Source organism: Vombatus ursinus, unplaced genomic scaffold, assembly GCF_900497805.2.
Source record: "Vombatus ursinus unplaced genomic scaffold, bare-nosed wombat genome assembly UNPS02014797.1, whole genome shotgun sequence".
NCBI classification, from domain to species: Eukaryota; Metazoa; Chordata; class Mammalia; order Diprotodontia; family Vombatidae; genus Vombatus; species Vombatus ursinus.
In genome coordinates, this window is record NW_020954575.1 from 5,952,234 (window position 1) to 5,973,050 (window position 20,817).

A 20,817-nucleotide genomic window follows, 5' to 3' on the forward strand; every position below is an offset into this window, starting at 1 on the left:
TCTATATGGTACAGAAATATTCATAGTAGCTCTTTTCGTGGTAGCCAAATATTGGAAACTAAGGGGATATCTTATTGGGAAAAGGTTTAATAAATTGTGGTATATGAATATAATAGATTAATATCATGCCACCACAAGGAATTATGAAACAGATTTTTCAGAGGAAATTGGGAAAATATCTATGAACTGATATAGATCGAATTGAACAGAAATAGAACAAATTATCATTCTCAATGATAACAGCATTATAAAGAAAAAGAACTTTGAAAAACTTGAGAATTCTGATCAATGCATTGAGAAACCACAATTCTAAAAGAATGAAAACAAAACACAGTATTTACCTACTGACAGAAAGGTAATGAACATAAATGCAGAAAGAGACATACATTTGAGGACATAGCTAACATAAGAAATTGTTTTGCTGGATTAGGCAGCTGTGTACAAATGGCTTTATTTTTCGGGGTTTTTTTTATTTTCTCATTTGGGAGTCAGTAGGAGCCACCGATTAATAAAAAAATGTTTCTTAATTGAAAAAAATAATTTTAAAAGAACAAAAGGAACAAAAAGGAAACTGAATGCTATGGGTGAATAACGACCAAGCTTGCTCCCTAGAATCTCCCTCCCTTCTTTTCAGAGGTTGATGGAACAATGGGTATGAAGGTACATATTGTCAGACTCTGTTGGTGGTTTGGTTATTTTTGCTGCACTCTTTTTTCCCTCTTTTTTATTGTTATGAAATCAAGGTGATATAAAAATGAAGCTATCAATACAAATTAAACAATTTTTAAAAGAAAGTAAGCTACTTGAAGGCAGAGTTTTTTATTTATATTTTTCTGTATTTGTATCCACACCAAGATGAGCCCAGTGCCAGCATGTGGCACATAGTAATACTAGCATTTAGTACTTTAAGTTTTACAAAGCACTTCATACATATTATCTCATTTTATTCTCACAACCACCCTAAGAAGTAGGTGTTTTTGCGATCCCCATTTTTATAGATGAGAAAACTGAGGCAACCAGAGGTAAATGACTTGTCCAGGGTCACACAGTATACGAGACAGCATTTGAACTCAGGTCTATCCCAACTCTAGGAACAATGCCCTAGTTGCTTCATATTAGCTTAATGAACGTTTATAGATTGATTGTCTGTGCCTGTCCTAAGGAGAATCACTTAACCTCTGTCAATTTCCTACTCCATAAAATGACGGGGTTGGATCAGATGCTCTAGCTAAGGGATTCTTAACTTTTTGTGTGATAGGCCGCTTGAGCAGCCTGGTGAAGCCAACTAACCTAAGAACTGCTTCCCAGAATCATGAATTGCTAAATTTCCCTTGGAGGTTAACGAAAACAAATTGGGGTCCTCTGAAATCTATCGGGGGGAGGGGGGATGTCTTATAGATAACCCTACTCTAGATTCTAGATCGCACTCCCCCAGCTGCAGAGAGGTCTGGCCATTCTGGGGGTACCTCTCTGCACGCAGGCGCCTGCCTCGCAAATCGTTCTTTGCGTAAAGAGAAACTCAGCAAGTCCATCCAGAGCTGGGATTGCGTCATCGCCCCGCCCTGCACCGGGCTCCTCCCGGCGTGCCCCGTTGCCAGGAGAACGGAGAGCGCGCGAGTGCTCGTTTCACTTGCGCAGGCGCAGCAGAGCGGTGGCCATGGCTGACTCTGGCTGGAGTACCGACAGTGCGGAGGCCGTGTATCGCTCCCGGGACCCCGTGCGCAACCTTCGGCTCCGGTACCGGCTTCCCCTCGCCCCCGCCCCGCCCCTCCCCTCCCCCTCTGCGTGTGTTCCACTTGATAAGTGCCTTGAAGGCCGCCTCCCCTACCCCCACTCCCGCAGCATCCTTGGAGCGTCAGAGCCGGGCTACGTGGGGGTAGCGTAAGGCGCCTGCGCCAACCCCGGGTTCGAGCCTGCGCTCTCTCCCTGTGTGACTTTAGGCAAGTCACTTGTCTCTCAGCCTCAGTGTCCTTTTTTGTAACATACAGAGGTTGAACTCCAGCCTCTGAGGTCCCTTCCCGTTCAGACACTAGGAACTGCTCCCGGAAATTCACAAGACATCACCCTCATTATCAATCATGATGATAATAATAATAGCTAACATTTATATAGTGCTTACTATGTGCCAGGCACTGTGCTAAGCGCTTGACGGTTTTTATCTCATTTTATCATCAGAACAACCCTGGGGGGTAGGTACTTTTATTATCCCTGTTTTTCAAATGGGGAAACTGAGGCAGAGTTGTTTTTTTTCTTTAAGTGACTTGCCCAGGGTCACACGGCTAGTAAGTTTCTGAGGTCAGATTTGAACTTAGGAAAGACTGAATGGAGTCTCCCAGTCTGATTCCGTTATTATTCATTGTACAACGGTGAAACAAGGTGGTTGGGGCAGAGGATCTCTAGGGAAGCCCTTGGAGAGCAAGACCTGTTTTCAGTTTTGTCTTCTTCACATCTTGCACCTTGTACAAAGGAGCATTTGATAAAGTGCTCATTGAATTGAGTGTAAGATTCCTTCTAGCTTTAAGCCCTAAAATAAAGTCCATCTCCTTCATTTTGGGGGGTGGGTAAGTGGAGAAGCAGGCCTAGGGAGAGAAGCAACCCAAAGGCCCCCAAAGTAACTGTCAAGCAGAGTTTAGAATCTAGCTCTCCAGAATCATTGAGCTGCAGTAGAGCATTCTGGAGTCTGGAGACCTAGGTTCTGATGAGGCCTTGCTGTATGAACGTAAACCTTTCTTCTCCTTTGGGCCTCTGTTTCCTTTGCAAAATGAGATGGTTGGTCAGAATTTCTAAGCCCCCTCTTCCTAACATTGTGTAGTTACCTGGTTCCCATCTCATGTTCTTTGGGGCCCCCCCAAGATAGACATTCCTTCTCTGCGACCTGAGTCATTCTCCCTCACACCTTACCACAAGCATGCTTTCCTCTCACAAACACAACTTCCCTTAGGTCTGTCTGTTTCTACCAGGATTCCTGAATGTGCTGTTACCCATTCCTCCCCAATCACAGACTTTGCTTTAACCCTGTTCTCTATCTTCCCTCACCCCCTACACATTCTTGCAAAGCCTTGCCCTCCCTAGCTGCCCACTCCCATTTATGGCACTCTTTTCCAACTCTGTGATATGGCCACCCCATCACTGTGTTGTCTATATTAGACTTCTCTCTCTCTCTCTCAGAGTTCATCTCCAGAAAGTCACCTCAAGCAGCCTTCTCTACCAGTCTCCTTCTCAGCTGGTAGATGACCTTATAGACTTGACCACCTTTAACCCACAAACATCAGCCAGTATGTATTCATATTATGATTTAATTGGTTGGGAATTTGGGGAGGGTAGTGGGAGCAGGTGGTATTTGAGGTCTGAGGGTAACCATTCCTGTTCATCTTCGTCCTGCCTCCTAGGAAGCAGTAGTGACCTGAGTTCTTGAATTCTCTGCTCTTGTCCTGGACTCCTGGGGACTTTATACCTGTGAGGAGGTTAGCGTGCTCTGCTTCCTCAAAGAGGGTTTGAGGGGAAAGGAGAAGTACATTGTTTACCAAAGGAGTTCTGCATGGGTACTAGTTGTGGCCTAGCCACAACTACCATGACCTAGTCAGTCAGTCAGTAAACATTTATTAAGTATCAGCTACTCTATGCTGGTCATTGTGCCAAGCATGCCAGATACAAAGAAAAACAAGATGACCCCTGCTCTCAAGGAGCTCACAGTCTAATGGGAGACAACATGCGAGCAACTTTGTACAGACAAGCTACATACAAGATAAGTTGGAGATAATCAACAGAGGGAAGGTACTAGAATTAAGGGGGCTTGGGAAAGGCTTCCTGTACAAAGTGGGATTTTAGTTGAGATGTGAAAGAAGCCACGAGAGAGATGAGGAGGGAGAGAATTCCAGGCAGTGACATTGCCTAGAGTCAGGAGATGGAGTATCCAACAAGTTATCTTGTTAGAACCGCAAAGGCCAGTGTCACTGGATTGAAGAGTCTCTAAGGAGAGTGGAGGGCAAGGTGTGAGGTGTGAGAAGATTGGAAACGTGGGAGAGGGGGCTAGTTATGAAGACATTTGAACACAAAGGATCTTGTATATCACAGCTCTAGAACCTATCAGAGTACATGCCACTGCATAGTTCTAGCCCTTTCTTGTCCTTGTTCTGTAATCGTATATTGCCCATTTCTGAAAATCAATTTTCTCTTCTATAAAATATCTGCCTTACAGAGCAGTTATGACCAAATGAGATAATGTATCTGAAAGTGTTATGCAAAAGTAAGAGATTCTAGGGCAGCTAGGTGGCGCAGTGAATAGAACTCTGGCCTTGGAGTCAGGAGGACCTGAGTTCAAATCCAGCCTCAGACACTTAATACTTACTAGCTGTGTGACTGGGCAAGTCACTTAACCCCAGTTGCCGCAGCAAAAAAAGAAAAAAACAAAAGTTTATTCTTATGCTTTCTCATATATGTGACTTTGGGTAAATTTCAAGGTCCAAAAATCTTGGAAAGTGTGCTGGATTTGGAGTCAGAGACCTTGGGTTTAAATCATGGCTTTGCTACTTACTGACTCTGTGACCTTGGACAAGTCATTTATCCTCTCTAGGCCTAGGGTTTCTCATTTGTAAAACGAGAAGGTTGGACTAGATTGCCTTGAGGTCCCTTCTCGTTCTGAATCTCTGGTCCTTTGAACCTGACCATACAGCTTTGACACGCTCACTGTGCAACAGTGTTTTGGGGACTTAGGGAAGTCACCCTTGTGGACATGGACAGTGTTCTTTTTTGTCTCAAGCTGGAACTTGAGATAGATTTTCCCATGGAAACAGTGTTTAGAATGATGATTACATGTGGTTACACTATTGGTTAAATGTATCTTGTGGAATGAAAAGAATCTTAACTGCCACTTTTAACATTTTTATAGGAAAGTGAGTTCCAATTTCCAAATAGCTGACTTAGCAATTGGGGCCTGCCTATGAAATTCACCCTTGTAAGTCAGGTATACATCTGCAATTTTCATTGGCTAAAGAATGGAGGAGGAACACTATTCAGTAACTAGACCCTTTCTTATTTCTCTTGTAAAAACCCCTCGGGGGAGGAGGAGGAACAGATGGTAAAGTGAAAAGAACATTGAATTTGGAGGCCCAGGTCCTAGCTTCTGTGCCTGGCTCTCCTGTTCACTACTTGGCCTTAATCAAGTTTCTTCCCCTCTCCTGGCCTTAGTTTCCTTATCTCTTAAGTGAAGGGATTGGACTAGATCAGGGGTTCTAAATCTGAAGTCCATGAACTTTAAAAAAATGTTTTCCCATGTAGTCCGTTGTATTTTATTTGAGGCATTTAAAAATATTCTGAGAAGTGGTCCATAGACTTCACTAGATTGCCTGCTAGGTCGACATGGAAAAAGTTAAGAACCCCTCAACTAGATGATCCCTAGAGGATTCTTCTGCTCTAAATCTGTGATTCTAAGTTTCATCCTCTCCTGTCTCCCTTACTGTACCCTTTCCTCCTAATATTGACTCCTGTCCCCTCCCCTCCCCAAATTATAAATGACTTGGACATAATTGAACATTTGTCTTTGAGGAGACTTTTCTCTTTGAAAAAGGTGAGAGTAGACTGATTGGATTGGATTCTTCTTGGAAGTAATCATTTTGCCTTCTCTCAGCTCCCTTTCTGTGGGTTCTGTGTTTCTTCTCTAGGCATTTCAGCTCTAGGCATGATCTGGTAAGCTCAAGGGGCTAGGATTCTCCTCCAGCAAGAACAAGCAGTTTGAGGAGGGCCACAGTGGGGCTGTTTGACACTTATCACTGAAGTTTAACTCCTGCTGCCCAACTGGAGCTGAAACTTGGGGAGTGAGGAGGAGGATGTAGGAGGCCTCTGCTCACAGGGTCGTAATGAATGTTGGCCAATTAAGAGTTTCACAGTGTTTGGCAGGTGCTTGGTTGTCCTCTGTGGAGGTGGAAGGGAAGAGGCAGTTGGCTCCTTCTGCTGTCTTGTAGGTGGGCACTCGAGAGGTGAAGTGGACGAAGAAGAGGCGGTGATTGGTTGGCAGGAGAAACTCTTTAGTCAGGTGAGTCACTGGCTTCGGTTTCCCCCTCCCCCTTTCCCGCTTCACAGATGTGACTGCTGACTGTCTGGAGAGGCAGCTGCTGCATCAAGGGGAGCTGTCAGCAGACCCACACATAGTGAACTCCTAGCTGACTTGATGAGGCAGCTCTTAGTCCCCACACAATGTCACTGAATCTCAGGAACCTCAATGGCCTCTAGTCCAACCCGTATGCAAAGGGAATACTGATTGTAACTTACCAACAAGTGGTCGGCAGCCTCTGGTTGGAGACCTCCTGAGGCAGCCTCCTTTGGGACAGCTCTCTTTGGCAGTTTTTCCTGATATCCAGCCCAAGTGTGCCTTTTGTAACTTCCATTCACTGCCTCTGGTTCTGCCCAGTGAGAACAAGTCTGGTCCTTTCTCCACTTGACAGCCCCTCAAATAGTTGAGTATGCCCCGAGTCTTCCCTTTTTCAGGCAAAATAGGCCCAGTTCCTTCAACTTATCCTCCTATGGTAGAAGGATCCTTGTTTCTCCTCTTCCTTTTCTCTCTCATTGTCCACTTTTTGGTCTTTCCCCATAGAAGAGAGAGTGAAAAGGAGGGAACTTGTATCCCACCCATCACTGTTACTTCCAATGAGTAGCTCCAGGGGAAAAACAGATAGAAGAGGAAGTTCAAAGGTCTCCACCCAAATGAAATTAGAGGATGATCTGGGATTTTAGTCATCCATGCCCTGTCCTATGTTCTTTTTTATTTTTAACAAAAATATATCTAAGTTTTTTTGATCGCACATTTATCTCCCAATGAGAGGCAGCATGGTGTAGTGGATAGAAAGCTGGCCTCAGAGCCAGGAAGACCTGGGTTCATGTCCTGCCTCTGACATCCTGGTTACATTACCCTGGGCAAGTCACTCAACCTCTCAGTGCTCTGGGCAGCTCTCTAAGACTAGAAGTTGAAAGAAAGTGCTGACCTGCATTAATGTAGGGAGTTCCCTCATCTAGGAGTTCCCTCTACCAATGAAATTACAGGTCTAGTCCCTAGTCCCGTTATTTCCAAATATAACGTACCCACCTCAGAAGGAAAGAAAATAAAAGCACTTCAGCAAGACTGCCCAACACATCAGTTATGTCTGACAGTTTGTGCCCTATTCCACACCTATAGTCATCTACCTCTGCAAGGAGGGAGATTCATTTTTTTCAACTCTTCTCAGTGTCCTTGCTTGGTCATTACAAGTGTTTATATAGTAATTATATAGTGTTCACTTTTGGTCTTTAGTTCTTTCTGTTTACATGGTTGTAGTCATTATGTATATTGTTCTCTTGGTTTGATTTAATTTACTCTGCATTTAAGTCTTCTCATACTTTTTTGAATTCTCCATATTCATTGCTTCATGTGTCAAAATAATATCCATTGCATTCAGGTAGCACAGTTTGTTTAGCCATTACCTCATCCCTGGACACCTCCTTTTTTTTCCATCTCTTTGCTCCTCCCCAGAAGTACTGCTTTGAATATCTTGGTGTAAATGAGACCTTCCTTTCTGTCTTTGTCTTCCTTGGAGTTTTTACCTAGCATCAGGTCCTCTGCATCAAAGGCAGAAATATCTTAGTAACCTTTTGAAGCAGAATTCTAAAATGTTTTTGTGCACATTGCTTCACTTGCAATGTATTAGTGTCTTTCAGCAGCCCTTCCAATGTCATTTCTGTTCTATTCATATTCTTTAGCCTGGATAACTGAGGGTTGACTATATACATATGCCAAGGAGAATAAATTCTGTAGGATGAATTTGGGTGAGAAACAACATGAACTTCGTTTGAGAGTTTTCTCAAGGGACACCTGTTCTCTATCCCCTGTGCTTGTAGTTTGAGGTAGACTTGTACCAGAATGAGACAGCCTGTCAAACCCCACTGGATCACCAATATCGCCAGGAGATCTTAAATATGGAGGCTTCTGGGGGCAGGAAGAATCACCGGATCTTCACCTACACTGATTCTGATCGCTACACCAACTTGGAGGAGGTATGTTCTTCATTTTGCTATCTCCAAACTTCTCTCTCCTTCTACCAACCAGTGCCCTGTGTGAAGATTCCAAACCTGTAGGGATGTGATGGGCACCCATTCTAGCCACTAGGATGTACTTGACTAGAGCTGGCATCTCCTGCTCCAGGCTAGCAGCAGTGTTGGATTAAAGTGACCCCAGTTTGCAGGGGGTGTGGCTACTGCTTCTCTTCGCTGTTAATGTTGGTCCCATGTCTAAGAGAGTTTGTGGGAACCAAGATAGGCATGTGGATTGCATAAGGGGAGAAATGTCTCCCAGGATCTCTCCGTGCTGGCACAAGATAAAGATTAGAATGTGAGGAGGACCTGAGTTCAAATCTGGTCTCAGACAAGTAACACTCACTAGCTTTGTGACTCTGGGCAAGTCACTTACTCCCAGTTGCATCACCAAAAAAAAAAAAAAAAGATTAGAATGTGGAACTCCTTCAGAAGTTAAGCCAAGAGGGGGCAGAGCCAAGATGACTGAGTGAAAGCAGTGACTTGCTTGAGCTCTCCCCCAAACCCCTCCAAATACCTGCAAAAAAAAAATTACTTGAAACAAATTCTAAAGCAGTAGAACCCACAAAAAGACAGAGGGAAACAAATTTCCAGCCCAAGACAACCTGGATGGTTGATCGGAAAGGTATATCGCGCCAGGCGGGGAGAGGAGCGCAGTGTGGCGTGCGCGTGCAGGCCACAGCAACCCTGGAGCAGGCCTCCGAGGACTGAATTGCAGGCAGCTGTGGTGGTTTCCAGCCTTCTCAACCCATGAAAGCCAAAGACAACTTAGAAGTTCAGTGGGAAAAGTCTATGACTGTGGTGAGAGGTAGAAGCTAGGTATCAGTCACCCCTGGGGCAGCGACTGCCTCCTGAGCTTCTGGCCCACAGACTGAGGGGGAATCGAGTGGCTGATTAGAGGGGGATTGCCGGGATCTCTTTGCCAGTGCTGAGGCAGGAATGTCTTGCTTTGCTCGTGCTTGGATCTGGGTCACAGTTCTGAGGGGCAGTCCTGGGGAGAGGAGGAGCACTGGCATGGTGGAGCTTGTTGTGATGGTGGAGAGGAAACACCTCGCCCCTTATCATACCATCTTGAAAGAACTGAAAATTTACAGGTTCCTAAAAGTAACTCTGAAAACAGCTGTATAAACCCCCGAAGCGTGAGACAGTACATTCTCCACATTGGAAGCAGACTCTTACCTTAACAAAGAGTTTAAAACTCAAGTAAATGGCCGGAATCATGAGTAAGCAGCGCAAAAAGAGTCAGACTATATTATCTTACTTTGGTGACAAAGAAGATCAAAACATACAATCAGAAGAAGACAACAAAGTCAAAGCTCCTATGTCCAAAGCCTCCAAGAAAAATATGAATCAGTCCCAGGCCTTGGAAGAGCTCAAAAGGGATTTTGAGTAGAGGAAAAACTGAGAGTGATGCAAGAAAATCATGAAAAACAAGTCAACAGCTTGCTAAAGGAGATCCAAAAAAATACTGAAGAAAATAACACCTTAAAAAATAGCCTAACCCAAATGGCAAAAGAGGTCCGAAAAGCCAATGAGTAGAAGAATGCCCTACAAGGCAAAATTGGCCAAATGGAAAAGGAAGTCCAAAAGATTACTGAAGAATACTTCCTTAAAAATTAGAATAGAGCAATTGGAAGCTAGTGACTTTATGAGAAATCAAGACACTGTAAAACAAATCCAAAAGAATGAAAAATTAGAAAACAATGTGAAATATCTCATTGGAAAAACAACTGACCTGGAAAATAGATCCAGGAGAGAGAATTTAAAAATTATTGGACTATCTGAAAGCCATGATCAAAAAAAGAGCCTAGACATCATCTTTCAAGAAATTATCAAGGAAAACTGCCCTGATATTTTAGAACCAGAGGGCAAAATAGAAGTTGAAAGAATCCACCGATATCCTCCTGAAAGAGATCCCCAAAGGAAAACTCCTAGGAATATTGTAGCCAAATTCCAGAGTTCCCAGGTCAAGGAGAAAATATTACAAGCAGCCAGAAAGAAACAATTCAAGTATTGTGGAAACACAATCAGGATAACACAAGATTTAGCAACTTCTACATTAAGGGACTGCAGGGCATGGAATATAATATTCTGGAGGGCAAAGAAGATAGGTCTACAACCAAGAATCACCTACCCAGCAAAACTGAGTATAATCCTTCAGGGTAAAAAATGGTCATTCAGTGAAATAGAGGACTTTCAAACATTCTTGATGAAAAGACCAGAGCTGAATAGAAAATTTGACTTTCCCATGCAAGACTCAAGTGGAACATGAAGAGGTAAACAGGAAAGAGAAATCATAAGAGACTTATTAAGGTTGAACTGTTTACATTCCTGCATGGAAAGATGATATTTGTAACTCATGAGACCTTTGTCAGTATTAGGGTAGTTAGAGGGAAAAAATTATATGTGTGTGTGTGTGTGTGTGTGTGTGTATACACACACACATATAGATATAGATAGATAGATAGATAGATAAATAGATAGGGGGCACAGGTTAGTTGATCTGGAGAGAAAAATTAAGGGGTAAGAGAGGATTATACTAGGAGAAGGAGAAAGGGAGAGGTAGAATGGGGTAAATTATCTCACACAAAAAAAAACACAGAAAAGAAAAGGCTCTTACAGTAGAGGGGAAACGGGAAGGTGAGAGGGAATGAGTGAACCTTATTCTCATAGGATCTGGCTTAAGGAGGGAATAACATACACACTCAATTGGGTATGGAAATCTATCTTACCCTAGAGGAAAATAGGGGGGGAAGGGGACAAGAGAGTAGGGGGATGATAGAGAGGAGAGAAGATTGGGAAAGGGGGTAATCAGAAACAAATACTTCTGAGGAAGGATGGGGTCAAAAGAAAGAATAGAATAAATGGGGGTGGGGGCGAATAGGATTAAGGGAAATAGAGTTAGTTTTTCACAGCATGTCTACTATGGAAGTGTTTTGCATAACTGTGCATATATAACCTATATTGAGTTGCTTGCCTTTTCAATGAAGGTGGGTGGGGAGGGAGGAAGGGAGAAAATTTGGAACCCAAAGTTTTAAAAACACATGTTTTAAAAAAGTGTTTTCACATGCAACTGGGAAGTAAGAAATACAGGAAATGGGGTACAGAAATCTATCCTGCCCTACAGGAAAATAGAAGGGGAAGGGGATAAGAGAAGGGAGGGAGAGATAGAAGGGAGAGCAGACTTGGGGAAGGCATATTCAGAATGCATGCCATCTTGGGGTGGGGGGAGGGGTGAGATGGGGTAAAAATTTGGAACTCAAAATTTTGTGGAAGTAAATGTTGAAAACTAAAAATAAATAAATTTATTAAAAAAAAAAAAAGAAGTTAAGCCAAGATTCTGTTTGGAGAGAGAAAGAGAGAAATCCAGAGCAGTTGTAAGGCTGTGTCTAGGCCACAGTTCATAGCTTATGTTCTTGCACTGAATTTGTACTATGTACTTACTGACATGTTTTGGGAATGTGTGTGCCACACACACACACACACACACACACACGCGCGCGCGCGCGCTCATTCTCTCTGTCCATTGAAATTATAAACTCCAGCACAGGGACCTTGTCTCTTGCTTTAACTTTCATCACCTTACATAAAAATTATATTGTTCTTAATTCACAAAGCATTTTCCTCACAACAATACTGAGAGGCAGGGAGTTAGTCATTTTACAGGAAAGGAAATTGAGACTCAGTGAGATTAAGTGACTTGACCACAGTATCAAAGGACTAGCAAATGGGAAAGCTAGAACTCAGTTTCAGGTCTGACCCAAATACAGGGGTCTTCCCAGTCTACCATACTGTCTTGAAATGTTGGGTGTAGTGCTTTGTACACAGTAGGTGTTGAGTAAATGCTATCGGTTGAATCAAATGCTGTCCTCAGGATAGCTATGAAACAGGGCATGAATTGTCTGGTTTGGGTCCTGGGTATTTTTTGCATGGAAATTAAAATAAAGTATGGTTAATGCTCAATTTATTTGTGGGTAGACATCCTCAAAAGGTTTTTATCCTTAGATGGCTTTCACCACTCTCTGATGAAATAGCATGTTACTGCATAACCTCACCCTACCTTTGGTTGACATGTGCTTAGAGAATGCAAACGGATTATAATATTAGCATAATCGAGGCTTAGTTAAGAAGGCTACTGTATTGCTTACATTATGAGGCAAAACAAAGCCAAAAGGACATTCTTTGTGAATCACCTGTGCCACCTCTTTCCTCATTACCATAGGTAATTATGTGGTGACTGCTTACTATGCCTAGATCCTGGGATTGGGAACAGAAAGTAAGAATATTCCCTTGGTTGCTTCACCTCAAGTTATCGTGAGTAGATGGGTGACATATGGCTCTTGTCTTTTCCCAGCATAGTCAGAAAATGACCACATCTGACACTGAGGTGCCTTCATTCCTGGTTGAGCGGATGGCAAATGTCCGGCGTCGCCGTCAGGACCGACGAGGGCTGAGTACAAGCAGGTGCCAGAGGAATATGGGCTAATGGTGGTAAAGCTAGCTTGGGTGTTTTCCCCCTGCAGTCATCTCCATTATCCTCATGGGTCTAATGAAATAGGGAGGTGACTGTCCTGCTGCCCTGAACAGACCAAATCTAGACTAGTGTATTCATTCCCGAGTGCCTCATTTTAGGAAGGCCTTCTTTTTGTTGTGGGGCATCCAGAAACTCAGACACTTACTAGCTGTGTGACCCTGGGCAAATCACTTAACCCTAGCGGCCTCAGTTTCCTCATCTGTATGGTGAGCTAGAGAAGAAAATGGTAAAAACCACTCCAGCATCTTTGCGAAGAAAACCCCAAATGTGGTCACAAAAAGTCAGACACGACAGCAACAGCAGCCAGGGAGGCAAAGGGCCTTTAGGTTGGTCCTTTCATAATAGAGTTGGTTAAAAGAACAGGGAATGTTTTAACTTATAGAAGAAAAGACTTAAGAGTGGGATGTGATAGCTGTCGTTGAAATAATCGAAAGTGTCACTTGGAAGAAGAACAAGATTTATTCTGTTTGGCCCCACAAGGGGTAGAAGTAGCAAAGAGAGAGACTTAGGCTCGATGGCAGAAAGAAGTAGCATTGTCCCAAAGTGGAATGGACAACCTTGAGGGGTAGAGGGCTCCCTTTTATCGCTCTTTGGTGCTTCCAGTCTTTATTTTGTCCCATGTCTCTGCCCGAAGGAGTCTCTGGGGATAGGTAGGACAGCGTTCCCATGATGTTTCCTGCAGGGAAGGTAGTATAGTCAAGTCCCGAATTATCACCTGGGAACCATCAGAAGAATTCGTTAGGAACAACCATGTCATCAACACACCGCTTCAGACCATGTACATCATGGCAGACCTGGGACCCTATGGAAAGTGAGTGAGACCTCTGACCACACTGCCCAGATCCCTGTCCTCTCTTTCCTTCACCTATATTATTTGTCTATGGGAAAGGAAAATCATTGTCACCGTAGGGGTGAGTGGGAGGAACCTTTGCCTTGCCCAGTTTTGTTTTGGAAGACTGTGCACTATAGTGGTAGTTGTGTTCCAAGGGAGACTGGAAAGGGAGCTTCGCCTCATCTGTTCCCTGGTCTTCTGATGTCCTCACCCTCTGTCCTTGGTGCTGATGTAAGCCCCCTGAACATGAGTCTTAATTTCCTGGGCTGTAGGCTTGGTCAGAGTAATTATGAACAAGTCCTCTGTACTCTGAAAGTGGACAGTAATGGAGTGATCACAGTAAAGCCAGATTTCACAGACAACAAGGGGCCTTACAGGTGAGGAAAAGGGGGAGGGCTGTTGGGGAGAGTGCAGTGGGCTGAAATCTTTTTCCTTGACTTCATTTATTAATGCCAGAAGCTGAGATTTTAAGAAAGTCTGATTCCTTTCCATTGTTCACTTTAGAAACTCTACTTTTAATAGAATAGCCTGCCTCAGGGACAGTGACTGGAGCAAGATTTTTAAAAAAAACTTTATTATTAATTTACTAACCGTAAAATTTCAACAAACAAAATAGAAAAGAGGGTTGTATAGGGAACCGTGAAATCCTGTGGCAGTTTTTTTGAGTGTATATTATGTTTAACACAGTAATAGAAAGCAAAGTGTTCTTCTTGTCTGTGTCTCCTTCTGAATTTCTTGTCTTGGAGCAGTTTCGTTTCAAGGAATGGATGTAATTAAGCTGAGGGTCAGATCTTGTTCCCGTACCAACCTAAACTGTCATGTACTTACTGACAACCAACCATACTTAACCTTGCGGAAGGTATAACTTAAAACTACTAACAGGCAAACACTCCAAACCAGACCTGAGAGATCACATCTGCTTTGCCCAGCCTTAATGTCTTTGCCCTAACTTTTGTTCATGGTTGTGATCGGAGCAGAATTGTAACGGAGGGGGAGAAGCGGGAGTTGTGGAAGTACACAATTAGCGACGTGTCCCCACCTGCACAGCGAGAGGAAGAAGAGCGTGAACAGCGTGTATTTAAGGACGTAAGGCCTCTTTTTTCCCACAGTTCTCCAGGGTGGGCCTCAGAGACTGGGAGCTGAGACTGTGTCCGAGGATGGGGGCAGCAGTTTCTCTCCCTCACTGTTGTTGGGGTGTAGGGCTGGCCAGAGAGTCAGGACCAACTGTGGTCACCTGGTTTTCTATGCCTTCCCCCTTTGTTATTTCTCATCCCCTTACTGGTCAGAGCTAAAACCCAGGGGAAAAGGGAGAAAAGCTTCTGCTTCTTGATTTGTTTCCCCAGCTCTATGGCCGGCACAAGGAGTACCTCAGCAGCCTTGTGGGTTCTGATTTTGAGATGGTGAGTAGCCTCAGTTCCCTGCAGTAGGACTGATGGCATGAATTCAGAGCAGGATGACAGGCTAAACAAGTGTATGTTTGTCACACCTCCTGAGCACTTTTCTTTCAAGTGCCAGGAAATGAGAAGTGATATCAGCACCATCCATCAACAGTTCCTTGACTCTGACAAAAAAACAGGTTAAGTTGGTTGTGCTGGGATCTTTCCATCCTCTGTCCAGAAGTTCTGCTTCCAAGTCTGGCTGTACAGCATAGTAGGAAGAGCACTGAGTTTTGAGTCAGAAGATCTGGGATTAAATCCCACTGCTTATACTTAATCCCTGTGTGTCTTTGGTCACTCTGGGCTTCAGTGAGGAAATTGAGGCCCAGAGTGACCAAAGACACACACAGGGAGTAAGTAGAGGTGTCTGTAAAATAAAATAGGTGGGCTAGGTAATTGCCAAGTTCTTTTCTGGCTCTGAATCCAAAATCTCAGTCTACAGAAATGGATGGCTTTCTTGGGGGTGGGATCCACTCCTGGTTTCTTGCCTTCTGCCGTGCAAGAAAAAGAGGACACCTGGGTGCTTCATTCTCCACTGTACCTCAGTGGGCAGCTGCTGTTGCTGTCCTCAGCCCATTGTTATTGGTCTCCCACATTGCTTTGATCTCTTTCACTTGACTTCTATGCTTTTTCTTTTTCCACTTCTCAGAGATAAGAGAATAGCACATTAGTGGGAGGTGGTAGTCACACACACCCCAAGGTCCTGACATCTGGGATCAGGTAGTAGCTCTAAGTCCCTTTTGCCTTGATGGTTTGTATCTGTGATCCCTGGAAGTGGCACTCTGGTTATTGGACAGCATCTTTTAGCACTTCTTAATCTTTTCTCCACTCTCTGCTTTAGACTATTCCTGGCTCCCTGCGGCTCTTTGTAAATGGAGAAGTAGGTAAGTGTTTTGATAGTATGTGGTAGGGTACAGAAGCTGCTGAACTTGGAGCCAGGAGAGCCCTGGGTTTCACCCTCAACCCCATCACTTGGTAGTTCTGTGACCATGGGAGTAAGTCATTGTGCCTCAGATGCCTCATCTCTAAAATGGGGACAGTCATATCTATAGCAGTCATCTCATGCTGTTGTTGTGGAGATAATCTTGTGTTGTGTTTCCCAAGCCTTAAAACACTGCTTGAATCATCTTTGATCATTATAGTGGTCCCTCATGCTTAGGCAGACCCCTTAGGCAGCACTTGACGTTGTAGGTGAGCCACCATACCCTAAAGGAGGTCCTACATTTAGCCTGCAGCAGTCAGAAGCACTTGTGATGTCAGTGATGCTAGTGTTCTGGAGCACTGAGCTTTCCCTGGGCTCAATCATTAGGCATCTGTGGTTAACCTGAAGGGTGGCTGGAGATCAGGACCACGAAGGACTATATTGCAGAGCCACTGATGACCTTGTTGGGTGGGGGTGTAACATGTTGACATAATTCACCAAGGCCAACTCCCACTGTTACCTTTCTTTTCAGTTTCAGCCCAGGGCTATGAATATGACAGTCTCTATGTGCACTTCTTTGTGGAGCTGCCTGATAGTAAGTAATGCCACAACCTCGAAGAAGGTGCTCAACCAATTCATGGCATGCTTTTCCATGGGGAGAGACTCCTGTTGCCACTTAATTCAGAGTACAGGCAAAATAGGTTCTAGTATATACTTTCCCTTCAGTTTGTCCTTAGCTGTGATGGAGCTTCTAGGGGAAGCTTGTCGAGCTTACTGCCCCCTGGGGTCAATGGCTTGGAGCAGATAAGAGTGTCTAACAGAATTGTTGTTTCCTAGGGCCAAGTAGGATGTCTTCTTCCCTTTTCTCGTAATGACTGTTTTAACACAGATCTAAGCAGAGACTTTGCTGGAAAAAATAGGTCTACTCAAATTTCTTGAGGATGAGACCTTTGCATCCTTAGGCAGCTAGGGGGTACAGTGAATAGAATGTTGGACTTAGAACCAAGAAGTCCAGAGTTCAGATCCAGACTCAGACACTTACTAGCCATGTGACCCTGAGCAAGTCACTTAATCTCTCTGTGCCTCAGTTTCCTCACCTGTAAAATGGGGTAATGATAGTACCTACGTCCCAGGTTGTTGTGAGAATAAAATGAGATAACATTTATAAAGTGTTCTATAAACCTTAAGGTGCTGTATAAATGCTAGCTATTATTATTATCATCGTCATTATCCCTACACCTGGCACCATGACCCCAGAACATAGAAGGTGAACTGAGCTGGTATCCAGTTATTTCACTTGGCTTTATCCAAGGCTTCCTCTGAGAGCTGTCATGATTCTTCTGGGTGCTTTGTCTTGCTCTAGGCAAGACTTGACTCCAGCCTCTGAGGTGTCAGTGGACTAACTGCTTTCTGGTTTTTGCTTCTTAGACTGGTCAAGTCCGCCATTTCAGCAGCTCTCAGGAGTAACACAGACCTGTGTTACCAAATCAGTAGGAATGGTAAGGAGAAGGAGAAGGGTGATTCTTTAGAAGAGAGCTGAAAGTCTGCTTTGGGGATTGCACTTGAAGCCCTTCCTTTATCAGGCAGACATATAACACAGGGATGTGTCCAGAGCTGAGTCATGCTCCCTTAGAGGCCTCAGTTAGTCTCTTTGGTACAGGGGAATCATCTCTGCCCCTGGAAAAATCAGGCAACCAATCAGTGAGTATACGTTGAGCACCAGCTATGTGACAGGCTCTTGTGCTGGGCGCTGAGGATTCAGGTATCACAAATGAAGCCATCCTTGGCCACACTTTGTATGGAAGGCTCTTCTGCTCTGCTTTTGAGTTGCTGTGTCCTTGTGTCCCTGGGTGGCATGACCAGGCCTCCAGCAGCCTTACCAAAGTGACTCTCTGGATGATTCTAGTGCAGGAGAAGTTCTGTTGTTGGCTGCTTTTTCTGTTCTGTGAGGTTTTGTGTAACCTGATGATCCTTCTGTCCCCCCTCCAGGATGAAGTGGCTTACTTCTCTTACCCTTTCACATTTGAGGCTTCATTATTCCAGGAGAATGAATTTTTCGGTAAGTTGGTCATGGGCTTGTAGATTTAGAGCTGGAAGGGGCCCCCATGGTCATCAGCCCTTTATTTTCAGATGAAGAAACTGAAGCCTCAAGAAGGGAAATGACTCACCCAGGGTTATGCAAGTTGCAAATAAAAAAGTCAGGATTTGAATTTGCGTTCTTTGACTCCAACACTCATGCTCTTTACAGTGTTCCACACTGCCTTATCTGCTGATCCAGGACCAGTCCTTGGCAGTAACTGGGTGTCACTTTCATTTACTTATGTACCCCTAGCTGATCTCCCTCAGTGGCCTGTGCTGTACTTTGAGGTCATCTCACTGGATTTCTGGCAGAGATATCGAGTGGAAGGCTACGGGTCCATAGTGCTGCCCTTAGCACCAGGTAAATCCACACATCCCTTTCCTTTCCTATTGTGAAAATGCTCTAGGCCCTCAGTAAGCAGATCATAGAACTAGAGATTTTCCAAAGAGTAATTCTGTTTCTGGGGTAAAGGGACTTTAATTAGGGGTTGGCAGACGTTTGAATTACAAGTATTTCATGGTTCTCTGAAGTTCTCAATGTATTTTCCTTCTCCGTTAAGGACTGCTGGATGTAGCTCTAACTAACTTCCTCAGCTTGTGACATTCTTGGGACTTTTTAGTGTCTCTTCTAAACTGCCTTGGTTTTAGGGCCTTGAGAGAGGAGGCAGCTCTTGTTTTGAAACTCCACTAAAAGCCAGGTCATTATTGGTCCAAATGTTTATTGTCCTTTTGGCAAAATAGGGTCTCATACTATGACAGTCTCAACGTGGAGGCCAGTGGAGTTGGGAACTCTGGCAGAACTGAGAAGGTTTTTCATTGGGGGCTCCCTAGAATTGGAAGACCTATCATACGTGCGAATACCAGGGAACTTCAAGGTGAGTTTTTCCCTGGCTAGGTCCGCGGAAGTGAACCCTGCACTTCAAACCTGTTATTCTGTAGGAAATGAAATATGGGACAAGTCCCATATTCATTTGTCCATTGCTCTGGCATTAGGGATGATCCCCTTCCTTCCCACAATCAAGGTTGTCTGTGATGCCATAGGTTCTAGGAGGCAGCCCGCTGCATTCTACAGTAAGACGTAAGTGTACTGCCGATCTCAGAAAACAGAAAATGCCCTTCTTCCTCTCTCCTCCCTAGAGGCTGCTGGTCTAAGATGGAGAAAGGAGGATTTATAGGCAGCTAGCCGTCTGTGTTGGGCACCTTGTTCTTTGGTAAAATTGGAGCTATTCCTAAACTTAGAATTCCGAGCCCACCTTTAGCTTAGCAGTGGTGAGGATGCCTGCTGGTTGAGGCAGTGTAGGGTAGTATATCTCATTGATGCTGTTCTGCATCTGTTCCCTAGGGGAGACGTCTGAGCCGCTTTGGGTTCCGCACTGAGACAACAGGCAGCGTCACCTTCCACTTTCACTGCATCCAGCAGTCCAAGTAAGTGGCCTTGGTGCTCACTCGCATAGAGGTTCCCCACTCCTAATCCAGACTCTACTGACTATTCTTGGCGCTCCCCAACAGGGCCTTTTTGGAGCCTGGCTTCAGTTGGAAGAAGATGCAGAGTGTACTGGGAGGATTCTACAAGCAAAATAGTGTTTTTAATGTGCTAGGTAGGTTTCTCCCTTATGCTGGCTTCCTGCACAAGCCTAGTCTCCCCTGACCAGGCAGGCTAACCCCTTTTCATCCGCTGCTTTTTCAGAGGCCTTCCAGCGAGCCCGACGCCGCATGCAGGAGGCTCGGGAAAACCTCCCTCAGGATCTAGTGAGCTCCTCGACGCTGTAGCCTCCTAGGCAGCAGCGACCCCAGCCACGTTGCTTTCTAAGGCCGGGGCTGCTTCTCCTCCATCCTCCTCTTCTTCCCTGGACCGTGGTCAGTTGCTCCCTGAGAACCAAGAACAGCTACTCCAAACCCTCTGAGACCATGGGCTGCCCTGCGGCTCATGCATAGCCTTCCATCTATGTCTGCATCTTGTTACAGTAGATTCCAGCAAGCCTAGCACTTGCTGGGATGAGGGCTGCACAGGCAGACGGACTCTGTCACAGGCTTGGTCCCTCCAGGGAACCCCAGATTGACCTGCCTTGCAGCAGGCAACGACCCAAGGTGTTTGGTGATTCCATGACGTCACAAGGGAAGCCAGAAAGAAAGAAGAGGTAAAATGAGTAAGGGTATTCATCACCATCAGAGTTCTGCCTCTCTTGAAACCATCTTCTTTTTTGACTTGTGCCTCAGGCAAATTGTGTGTGGTGGTGGGAAGGATATGGGAGGGTGTGTGGTGTGTGTGGGTGTGTATGTGTGTGTGGGTGTGTGTGTAGGGGGTGAGTATGTCTCTTGTGGTGGGGAGGGTGTGTATCTGTGAGAATATGCATCTTACCTGCCTAATCCAACCTAACTCATATTCATTGTTGAGTGCTGGGTTTTTGCTTTTAGGTTTTAAACATAAAACTTGTTTTTATACCTTCTCATGTTTTCTTGTCTAATTTTCCACCCAGGTTGCTGGGACACTCATATTCTCTCAGAACTACGTGATATGGTAGACTAGCCTTGCTTAAGAGATTCAACTCCTTTCTCCTCATCCTACTACTTATGATATTCTTCAGAGGGTCTCCTAGTGGGCTTGTTCCTCAGGGGGCATATAGACAAAAAGGTGCAACAACTCTCTTTCAGTGAAAGATAGGGAATATCCACAGTAGCAACCACTCATAATGCTCTTGGCCTTGAACCACCTTCCTCTGGCTAAATCAGCCCCTAAGTCATAGAAAGTAAAACATTCTATGCTTTTTCCAAGAATAAGAGATTGGCCATATCACCTTAACCAAAGGCTGTGCTTAGCTAGTGTCTAGCACATAGGGAGCACTTAATAAATTTTCTCTTTCCCCCTCCCTTTCTCTCTTCTTAACTGTTTCTCTCCCTTACCCCCACCCCACCCCAGCCTCCTCTGGAGTAGATTATGAGAACGTCCCTCCCCAAG

General features: G+C 44.5%; 1 protein-coding gene across 2 annotated transcripts; it reads left to right on the top strand.

Annotated features, from left to right (window-relative positions):
• The first annotated feature begins 1,643 nt into the window (after positions 1–1,643).
• Positions 1,644–20,311, top strand: MKS1 (MKS transition zone complex subunit 1). Of its 2 annotated transcripts, XM_027870580.1 has the most exons (18): positions 1,644–1,737; positions 3,169–3,275; positions 5,961–6,031; positions 7,867–8,022; positions 12,413–12,522; positions 13,275–13,403; positions 13,697–13,801; positions 14,402–14,510; positions 14,768–14,824; positions 15,702–15,744; positions 16,315–16,377; positions 17,211–17,281; positions 17,772–17,841; positions 18,115–18,222; positions 18,603–18,736; positions 19,204–19,286; positions 19,371–19,459; positions 19,549–20,311. In XM_027870580.1, exons 1-18 carry the CDS (start codon positions 1,658–1,660, stop codon positions 19,629–19,631), a joined length of 1,668 nt encoding a protein of 555 aa, XP_027726381.1. In that variant the 5' UTR covers positions 1,644–1,657; the 3' UTR covers positions 19,632–20,311. The 2 variants fall into 2 exon arrangements, with proteins under 2 accessions (XP_027726381.1, XP_027726382.1); XM_027870581.1 differs by lacking the exon at positions 13,697–13,801.
• Positions 20,312–20,817: the final 506 nt, after the last annotated feature.

Excerpts from the sequence above, each read along its gene's own strand:
- MKS1 (XM_027870580.1), top strand. The coding sequence starts at position 1,658 with ATGGCTGACTCTGGCTGGAGTACCGACAGTGCGGAGGCCGTGTATCGC. Across the intron at positions 13,404-13,696 it reads GACCTGGGACCCTATGGAAA|GCTTGGTCAGAGTAATTATG; the intron begins GTGAGTGAGACC and ends CCTGGGCTGTAG. Across the intron at positions 14,511-14,767 it reads AACAGCGTGTATTTAAGGAC|CTCTATGGCCGGCACAAGGA; the intron begins GTAAGGCCTCTT and ends TTGTTTCCCCAG.